At 41.5% G+C, this 10,139-nt stretch overlaps 1 protein-coding gene across 1 annotated transcript; it reads left to right on the top strand.

Annotated features, from left to right (window-relative positions):
• On the top strand, positions 5,846 to 8,815 carry LOC109836452 (GDSL esterase/lipase At5g33370-like). The gene is made up of 5 exons (XM_020404345.1): positions 5,846 to 6,281; positions 6,371 to 6,498; positions 6,588 to 6,830; positions 7,633 to 7,885; positions 8,369 to 8,815. Exons 1-5 carry the CDS (start codon positions 6,041 to 6,043, stop codon positions 8,599 to 8,601), a joined length of 1,098 nt encoding a protein of 365 aa, XP_020259934.1. The 5' UTR covers positions 5,846 to 6,040; the 3' UTR covers positions 8,602 to 8,815.

The following is a 10,139-nucleotide window of genomic DNA, read 5'->3' as shown; positions in this document are numbered from 1 at the left end:
CCAGCTTTCAGGAGTTGGAAAGAGGGGATTTCGTGCTCATGGGGAATGATCACAAATGCTCTATTGGTGGTATTGGTACTGTTCGGATCAGGATGAGTGACGGGGTGATTCGGGAGTTGGTTGGAGTGAGGTTCGTTCCTCAGTTGAAGAAGAACATCATTTCACTTGGAGCTTTGGAGGCAGCTGGCTATAGGGTGACCTTGGCGGATGCACGCTTGAAGGTTACATTTGGGTCCATGATTGTGATGAAGGGCGTCAGAAGAAGAAATTTGTATTATTTGCACGGAAGCACGGTGATTGATAGGGAAATGACGACTTCATCAGATTCGGCTAGACTGTGGCATTGTTTGGTGCTGGGGTATATGATTGGTAATACCGTGCATTGGTTGTTGAGGAGTGCTATGACCTGCAGATTGAAGTCCTGTGAGCACATTAGGATGAGCGAGACCGTGGTGGAGTTTGGCACTTCTATCCATCGAGCGAGGGGTCTTTTTGGAGGTGTTCAGTCAGGCATTTGGGGGCCTTCCAAGGAGGCATCATTGGGAGGTAATCGTATCTTGGTTTCCACAGTTGGTGATTGTTCTAGGCATTATTGGGTCGCGACCAGTTCCCGTTGGTGTAAAGTCCTAGAAGTCAACAACAATTGGAAGAAGTGTATTGGCAGAAAGGTAACTCATTGTTTCAGCTTTGGTAGGGGTCCTTTCTTGCGTTGGTGCCGAGCTCACGGCAATAGGAGACACTTCATTGGTGTGGAGACTTTGGGGCGACGAGATGAGATGACAGTTTCGATGGGTCGTTCCTTTCTGGAGGAGGATCGGCGTTTGATGTCGAGCATTGGCATTGGTGTGCGGGCTTCGACATATTTGGGTCATCTTATGCATAGGTCGCCGACTGCTGCTTTAGGAGTTATTAGATCTGGTGGAGCTGCTTCAGATTTTGGGTCGCGTCGGATATTTGGATACCCAGCATTTGGTCACATCGTGGATGTGAGATTGGATCCGATTGCGCGTTTGGGGTTCGGAGGCTCAGTTGATTATCGTTTGGGAGCTTCTGATTTTGTTCTGAGCAGGTATGTCACTTTTGACTCTCGGCAGGTGGAGAGTGTTGATCAGGTCATTTGTTGCAGACTTTTCTATTTGTTTGAGGGCCTTTGGAGGCCGTTTGGGTGAACTACGTGAAGGCTTGATTCCTTGGGCAAGAGGATACGTAGGCAGTCAGTTTTGATGCAGCCGATTTGGTGAGCGACATCGACATTTGGGGTGAGTGTTCGCACTCCCGTTTGGGTCTCATTATGTGAGGCATTTGTTTGGTTGGTGTCGGCTCAGTTTTGGAAAAACTTCGCCGAGGTGGAGAATTGTGGAGAAATTTGGAAAATTTAGGTTTTTGCAGATTCTGTGTCATAAGTCGACTCATGCACAGGCATAAGTCGACTTATGGTAAGTCGACTTATGTAGACTGTTAAGTCGACTTACGTTCTGCTCTGGATTGTTGGTTTTTTGCTCTGCCAAGTCGACTTATCAGGTCTGATAAGTCGACTTACGATCTGTTCTCCAGTTGTTGTTTTTCGCTCTGCCAAGTCGACTTATGCAGACTGTTAAGTCGACTTATGATGGGTTTTTTGGAAAGTTAGAGTTCCTATTTGCAGTCTGTTTGGGTTTCTGTTTTGGTATAAATACCAATACGATTTGAGGGTTTTATAGCAGCAAATCTGGGGATTTTGGAGCACAGAAAAGAGAGATCTTTCTGAGCTATTTGTTAGGGTTATTGGTTGAGAGGTTGAGAGATTTGTTGGTGAGATTAGTTGGTTCGTTTGAGCGATTTGTAATCTCAATTTGTACTCTCCTTCTCTATTAGTGGAAACCCTCCCCCTTCTTGCCCCGTGGACGTAGGCAACTTGCCGAACCACGTAAATCTCTTGTATTAATTGGTGATTGTGCTTGTTTATTTTGTTGCGATCTCTCTTATTTGGATTGTGTGATTCGACCGCTTCCGCGCCGCTCATAACAATTGGTATCAGAGCTTCGGGTTTAACTTGAGGCTTGTTTGAAGGATTCGCTGAAGGATTCCTATTTGAAGAGTTAGATCGACAACATGGGTGAAGCAAGCACATCAGGATCGTCTCTTACGAAGACGATACATAGTTTGAGCATCAATAACATAAAGATCGATGTTACGAAGTTTGATGGTAAGATCAATTTCGGTTTGTGGAGGTGCCAGGTGATGGATACGTTGGACGGTCAGAATTTGGAGGAGACTCTTGAGTTACAAGAGAAACCTACCGAGATGGAAGCTAAGGTTTGGAAGAAGATGAATAGTAGGGCGTGTGGAGTTATTCGGTCATACTTGACGCCAGATCTTATTTATGATGTGATGAACGAGACTTCGGCGAAAAAGATGTGGGAAACACTCAATGAAAAGTATCTTACTAAGAGCATTGAGAATCGGCTTCACTTGAAGAAGAGGTTTTATCAGTTCAAGATGAAGAGAGGAGTTTCCATTAGGGAGCATGTTAACAACTTCACAAAGCTACTTTCAGACATGGCTAATGTGGATATCATGGTTGAGGATGAAGACAAGGCGATGCTACTTTTGTGTTCGTTGCCCGATGATGATTTTGGTACGTTTGTTCTAACTATGATTAATGGAAGAACTACTGTTAGTTACAAGGAGGTGACCTCAGCGTTGGTGAATTATGAGTTGAGGAAGAGTGTTGATGAGTTCTCCGAGAAGGCATCGGGAGATGCATTAGTAGTTCATGGTCATGGTTCAAACCGAAGCAGGAGGTCGCAGTCTAGAGGTACACATCGTGGGATTCGTAGGAATTAGTGTGCCTTTTGTAAAGAGGATGGACATTGGAAAGCTGAATGCCCAAAGTTAGATCGAGCCGAGAAGAATAAGGGGAAAGCTGTACAAACTTCAGAGATGAATGTTGTCAAGACTAGTGGTAACAATTCAGATTCGGATTCTTCGGGCTATTCATTATCTGCACCGCCGTCAGTTTGTGTTGCCAACTCTACAGAGTGGATGTTGGATTCGGATGCTTCATACCACGTATGCCCTAGGAGGGATTGGTTCTCCAGCTTTCAGAAGTTGGAAAAAGAGGATGTTGTGCTCATGGGTAATGGACATGCATGCTCTATTGGTGGTATTGGTACCGTTCGTATTCGGATGTATGACGGAGTGATTCAGGAGTTGGAAGGAGTGAGGTTCGTTTCGCAGTTGTCGAAGAATATCATTTCACTAGGAGCTTTGGTGGCATTTGGCTATAAAGTGACCTTGGAGGATGCACGTTTGAAGGTCACATTGGGGTCCATGATTGTTATGAAGGACGTCAGAAGGAGCAATTTGTATTATTTGCTCGGAAGCACGACGATTGATAGGGAGATGACGACTTCATCAGATTCGGCTAGACTGTGGTGTTGTTTGATGCTGGGTTATTTGATTGGAAATGTCGTGCATAGATTTTTGAGGAGTGCTTTGACCTGTAGTTTGAAGTCCTGTGAACCCATTGGTATGAGCGAGAAGACCGAGGTGGAGTTTGGCACTTCTATCCATCATTCGAGGGGTTTTCTGAGTGGTGTTCATTCAGGTATTCGGGAGCCTTCCAAGGGAGCATTATTGGGAGGTAATAGGTATGTGGTTTTTGCAGTTGGGGATTGCTCTAGACATTGGTAGGTTGCAACCAAATCCCATTGGTGTGAAGTCCTAGAAGCCCGCAACAGATGGAGAAAGTATGTTGGTAGAAAGGTAACCCGACGTTCTGATTATGGTAGGGGTTCTTTCTTGCATTTGTGTCAAGCTCACGACAATAGGAGACACTTCATTGGTGTGGAAACTTTGAGGCGACAAGGCGAGATGTCAGATTCAGGTAGCTGTTCCTTTCTGGAGGAGGATCGGCGTTTGATGTCGAGCATTGGCATTGGTGTGCAGGCTACGATATGTTTGGGCCGTCTCATGTATAGGTTGCCGACTGCTGCATGTATAGATATGGGATCTGGTGGAGCTGCTTCAGATTTTGGGTTGCGTCGGATGTTTGGCTACCCAGCACTTGGTCACATCGTGGATATGAGATTTGATCCGATAGCACATTTGGGATTCAGAGGCGTGTTTGATTATCAGGTATTGGCTTCTGACTTTGTTCTGAGCAGGCATGTCACGTTTGAATCTCAGCAGGTGGAGAGTGGTGATCAGATCTTTGGGACATCACAGCGGGTGGAGAGTGATGCTACTCCACGTTGGGTGGAAACTCCAGATCATACTGCATCATTTGGGATTCCAGCTGATGTGACACAGATTGGGAATCGTGTTGATTTGGATGCAGATGATAGGTTGATTGATTCGAGTACAGCTGATGGATGTAGTCTGGATATGGCCATTGGTTCATCTCAGGTGGAGATGTTTGGATTAGTTCAGTTTGGAGCCATTGGAGGTGCTATCAGCCGCAGACTTGATTGTGATATTGGAGAAGGGTTGCGAACTCTTCTAGTGGATTGAGGCCTTTGGAGGCCATTTGAGTGAACTACGTGAATGCTTGATTCCTTGGGCAGGAGGATACGTAGGCAGTCAGTTTTAATGCAGCCGATTTGGTGAGTAGATACCGACGTTTGGGTGAGTGTTCGCACTCCCGTTTGGGTCTTGACTTGTTATGGATTGAGTCTGTTGTTGTTGATCGTTTCACTTCGTACTGGATGTAACAAGTGAGGCATTTGGTTTGGTCGGTGTCGGCTCAGTTTTGGAAAAACTTCGCCGAGGTGGAGAATTGTTGGATAGAGAATTCCTAATCTATTTTGGTAACATGAGGTTATTAGGATTCCTAGTTTATTTTGGTAACATGAGGTTATTAGGATTCCTAATCTATTTTGGTAATAGGTTATTAGGATTCCTAATTTGATTTGGTTTTGGTTTAGAATTCCTAGTATGTTTATGATTTTAGGATTTCTATATATATGGAACAATTGGAAGAGAGAATGAGGAGAAGAAAAATTAGGGATATTTGGAGCACAGAAAAGAGGTATTTTCTGAGCTATTTGTTTAGGGTTTTGTTTGGAGGGATTAAGAGCTTGTTGGTGAGATTAGTTTGTTCCTTCGAGTGATTTGTAATCTCAGTTTGTACTCTTTCTCTATTAGTGAAAACCTCATCCCCTTCTTGCCCCGTGGACGTAGGCAACTTGCCGAACCACGTAAATCTCTTGTGTTAATTGGTGATTGTGCTTGTTTATTTGGTTGTGATCTCTCTTGTTTGGATTGTGTGATTCGACCGCTTCCGCGCCGCGCACAACAGGAATAAGCCGTACTTATATGCTTCAAATTAAGCTTGTGAATGCTAAATTTAAACTATAAACTTAATTACTATCCTCTATTCTCATCATAACCTCGCAGTTTTGGCATAATACCGAAAGAGATATCAATATACATCCGAGTAAGCGAAATAAATTCAAATACTATATTGCGCACTCATTTGACGTGAAATTAAGAACAAGATGCATATATGTAAACCATAGTACCAATTTCTGCTTATAAACAGTTGGCTGCATATATTTGAGTCTATTTAATCTCAAATGATCGAGAATGAACAACTCACTCAACTAATTAAACATAGATCTTAATGCCTTGATGATTCCATCTACCTTTCTTCTACAAGATCAAAACACGTGACTACTGCAATACAACACAGCTACACGAGTAGGGAAATAAATAATCCTCGTGACTAATTAAAAACAAACAAACAAACAAACCAACCAACCGCCTTGATTGTATGCATGCAACATATATATAATAAAAGATAACAAAAATAAAAAGCTAGCCAACTAATTAATAGATACACAGTTGCACTGCATGGATAGCTAATTACACTGTTGAAATATTGCATCACTTCAGTGGTCCCTTTTGATATCCATGAGCTTGATGAATAGGCGGAGTTATATATGATCAAAGATATATGTGATGACCTTTGTATAAACCCTCACTCCACCGTACCCCTTAGAAACTTCTCACTGCCGCAGTGTGTTCATAGTTTTCATTTCTCGTTCCCAATACCACAATGCATCTTCAACTCGCTTGGTTCCTCCTCTTCGACATCATCATCGGGCTTCTGGCGTTCGGAGATCTCTCCGAAGCAGCGCGAGCCTTCTTCGTGTTCGGGGACTCTTTGGTCGACAACGGTAACAACAATTACTTGGTGACCAGCGCCCGGGCAGACGCGCCACCCTACGGGGTCGATTACCCGACCCATCGGCCCACGGGTCGATTCTCCAACGGGCTTAACATCCCTGACATTATAAGTAAATTTTTTTTAAAAAATATGCTTGCTAACATTTTTTGGAGGGAAACATTAACCAAGTTTGAAATTGCTAACGATTGGGATGCACAGGTGAGCATCTCGGAGCTGAATCCACATTGCCCTACCTGAGCCCAGAGCTCAGAGGGGATAAACTACTTGTCGGTGCTAACTTCGCTTCGGCTGGAATTGGAATTCTCAACGACACCGGAATCCAATTTGTAACCATCTTTCAGTTTTTTTTTTTTGAGCTTTTAAATTACAATGTTATTTATACGACCGCTAACATGTATATTTCATATGATTTTAGATAAATATTATAAGAATTAGCGAGCAATTGGAGTATTTCCAGCAGTATCAACAGAGGCTGAGCTCTTTGATCGGACCAGACCAAGCCACGAGGCTGGTGAACGATGCGCTCGTGCTGATCACCCTCGGAGGCAACGATTTTGTGAACAACTACTATTTGCTGCCATTTTCTGCCAGATCTCGCGAGTTCTCGCTTCCAGATTATGTTCGGTACTTAACATCCGAATACAAGAAAATACTCGCGGTAAATTTCTATAACAACTCTATTTTCTTTTTTTCTTTTTTTGTTTATTAATTAATTGGACAAAATTCCAGTGACAGTCTGCTAACAGTAGCAACTTTGGGAAGCGAGACGTGAAGGACTGGATAATAATTTTTGGTTTATTATTATTCTATCATGATTGAAATAGAAGGCCTTTTGTCTTCAAGGATGTGACTAAATTTAATAGTGGGGGTAGTAAATGCAAAGTTAATTTGGGTTGGTGAAGTTCCTGAAAGTTCTTGGCCCCACTTGGATATCAATGCGCACTGTTTTAAATTATCAAATTAAGTTATTTGTTTCTGAGAAAATATAGGTAAAAAGAACTGCAACCACTTGAACTGAGCATAAAATTTCCTTCACTTTTTTATATGTCATCTTTCTTCCAAGTAGAGACAAATATATGATAGTTTCAATGGTAATCTGATGTCGCTACTCTCAAAGCTAGAAAATAATTAAAAACTAAATTATTTAGAATCATCTGATTATAAAATTTCGGTGGAACATTTTTTAAAAAGAAAAATCGTCCAATTACAGGCCGTAGTATCTTTTCTTTCTTACTCTTTAGAGCTATTATATATTCTTCAGAGCTTCAGCTAATTCACCATGCATATATTACAAAATCTAAAAGTTTCAGTGAACATATAAAATAACCCGAATTTTCAACTCTAACATCATTCACTTATATCAACTCAAACTTATGCAATAAATTAATTCATTTAGCAAAATAAACTATCAAGAGATATCTAGAAGCGATGAGCTCTAACTGTTTCAATGTGACTAGCAGACCTTGTACAATATGGGCGCCCGTCGGACTTTGGTCACCGGTACCGGGCCGCTGGGCTGCGTGCCGGCCGAGCTCGCGCTACGGAGCAGGACCGGCGACTGCGACCCGGAGCTCATGAGAGCCGCAGAGCTCTTCAACCCTCAACTGGTCCAGATCATCCAGGAGCTCAACGCCGAGGCAGGCTCCGATGTGTTCATTGCTGCCAACGCTTTCAGCTCCCATATGGACTTTGTCACCAATCCACAAGCCTACGGTATAAACCCTTTTTTTTCGTTTTTCTTTTTTTCCCTTTCTTCACACTTTGTTCCATAATAGTAGGGTTGGTAAGTTTGATCCAATATGCTTGTTTTTTTAATTTAATTTAATAACCCAGTCCGAAATCGAAACGAGGACTGCAGAAGCCATAATGAAACCTCCCAACAGTCCGGATCACCCACCGATATGCTTTGGTCAATTTGAATTTGATCCGGTAATCTTGAGTATGGATGCATGTAGGCTAAATATAGCTCAATTTGGTATAATAATGTAAATAATCCGATTACGCGTGGATTTGTATATATATTGATCAGTTTCAGACCCACTAACCTGAGTTTTTTGAATCAACTATTAGTCTTAGTCATGGATCGAAATTATGTCAATCTGTCTAAGGTTTCGTGAGCTCTAACTGTTCCAATACTTTCATTATCCAAACGGGCCCTAAGTCGTTACCCTGCTCCATCCGTGAGCCCTGTCTCAGGTTTCGTGACGTCGAAGATCGCTTGTTGCGGCCAAGGCCCGTACAACGGGCTCGGACTCTGCACCATCGCATCGAACCTGTGCCCGAACCGCGACCTGTACGCGTTCTGGGACGCGTTCCATCCGTCGGAGAAAGCGAACCGGATCATAGTGAGCAGGCTCATGAGCGGATCCGTTGAGTACATGAACCCCATGAACCTCAGCACCATTTTGGCTATGGATGCTAGAACGTGAAAGTTTGAATTGGTTTGTGTTTTAAGATAAGATTCTTTGGCAATAGTTGGAGGGAGTGAAGGAGGTCTAGGGTCTATTGTTTAATTTGTTTTTTGGACCGGCCGGAAATTAATTATCTTGGGGCTTTTGATGTTATGTATTTGTCTGTGTTGTAGACGTGGAAGGAGTACCTGGTAATAACATCACGATATATGCATGATTGCACAATTTACTATTGAGGAAATTTTCAAAACAGCTCCAAAAAGATTTTTATTTTCAAAATCGACCCATTTTTTTTATTTATCAAAATCGACCCATTTTTTTTATTTATAAAAATCGACCAACTTTTTGCCACGTGGGCTTAATGAAGTTCCTAAACAGTCAGGGTTGGCAACCCCGACTATTTAGGAGGGTGTTAAATCCTAATTAAACCCTTAAACCCGAAATTTTTATGTCCTAAATAGTCGGGGTTGGCAACCCCGACTGTTTAGGAACTTCATTAAGCCCACGTGGCAAAAAATGGGTCGATTTTGATAAATAAAAAAAATGGGTTGATTTTAAAAAATAAAAATTTTTTTGGGGCTGTTTTGAAAATTCCCTCTTTACTATTTCTTTGGATTTTCTCCCCCTTGAGTGAAAAGTGCAAGATGCTCAGAAGACTTAGTAATCAGAGAGAACAAATGCATAATTTCAACGAGAATCATGAAGTTGCTAAAAAAACTAATTTAAAGGACCAGAGAGTATATATAGAGGCTTAGCTGCTTTGAATCTGAAGTAAAACGGAACACTGAATTATAAAATAATTTAGATTTTTCCCCCCGGTCGTTAATAACAACTCCTCCAAGTTTTGAGAGAAATTTTGAGATATTCTAAAATGATTAGACGAGGATGAATATCTTGAGGATGTCCTTCTTGTATTAGGAGCTCTGTTAATTAACGACATAGAGCTTTTCGATATAAACCCTCCACATTATAAGTATTTCTAAACTTACCCTTCAAATTGTTGTCTGTCATCCCTCGAGTTTACCCCTCAATTAAAAGTTAGAGCATAAAGATAGAATATTCAGTCAAAATAGTGATTTAAAAAAAAAGACCAACATACCCTTTAAATCAATTATTATGTCATGTGTTCTTTTCCCTTTTCTTCTCCTTGTCGTGGTAACGAGTAACGACCTAATAATGTTAAAATTTCAGAGGGATATGCTAGTAATTTAGCCCTCAGACTATCAAAAATTTAGCAACCGTAAGAATCGAGGGTAAAATTGAAGGAAGAAACCAATTTGAGTGCTAAATTTGAAACTATAGTGATTTAAGGGGTAAATTTGAAACTATAGTGATTTGAGTGTCAAATATAAAAAACATTAACAATTTCAGGGGTACAGAGGTCATCAAAACACTATCGTTCTTTTTATTCCGTATGCACTGTTTATAAAATTTTAATAGTACAGTACATTGTTTTTTTTTAATGTTTATGTTGGGCTTTGAGCATTTATGATACTGGGGTATATATATATATTTTGGGCCAACAACAGCCCATCTACGACGGCTTACTTATTAGA

Source organism: Asparagus officinalis, chromosome 4 (genome assembly GCF_001876935.1).
Source record: "Asparagus officinalis chromosome 4, Aspof.V1, whole genome shotgun sequence".
Classification (NCBI taxonomy): domain Eukaryota; kingdom Viridiplantae; phylum Streptophyta; class Magnoliopsida; order Asparagales; family Asparagaceae; genus Asparagus; species Asparagus officinalis.
This window is presented reverse-complemented; position numbering and strand designations above follow the sequence as displayed.

What these genes read in the sequence shown, in the direction of transcription:
- LOC109836452 (XM_020404345.1), top strand. Translation starts at nt 6,041, where the DNA reads ATGCATCTTCAACTCGCTTGGTTCCTCCTCTTCGACATCATCATCGGG. An exon ending in TAACATCCCTGACATTATAA is followed by an intron (nt 6,282 to 6,370) that starts GTAAATTTTTTT and finishes TGGGATGCACAG; the next exon opens with GTGAGCATCTCGGAGCTGAA. An exon ending in AATACAAGAAAATACTCGCG is followed by an intron (nt 6,831 to 7,632) that starts GTAAATTTCTAT and finishes TGTGACTAGCAG; the next exon opens with ACCTTGTACAATATGGGCGC.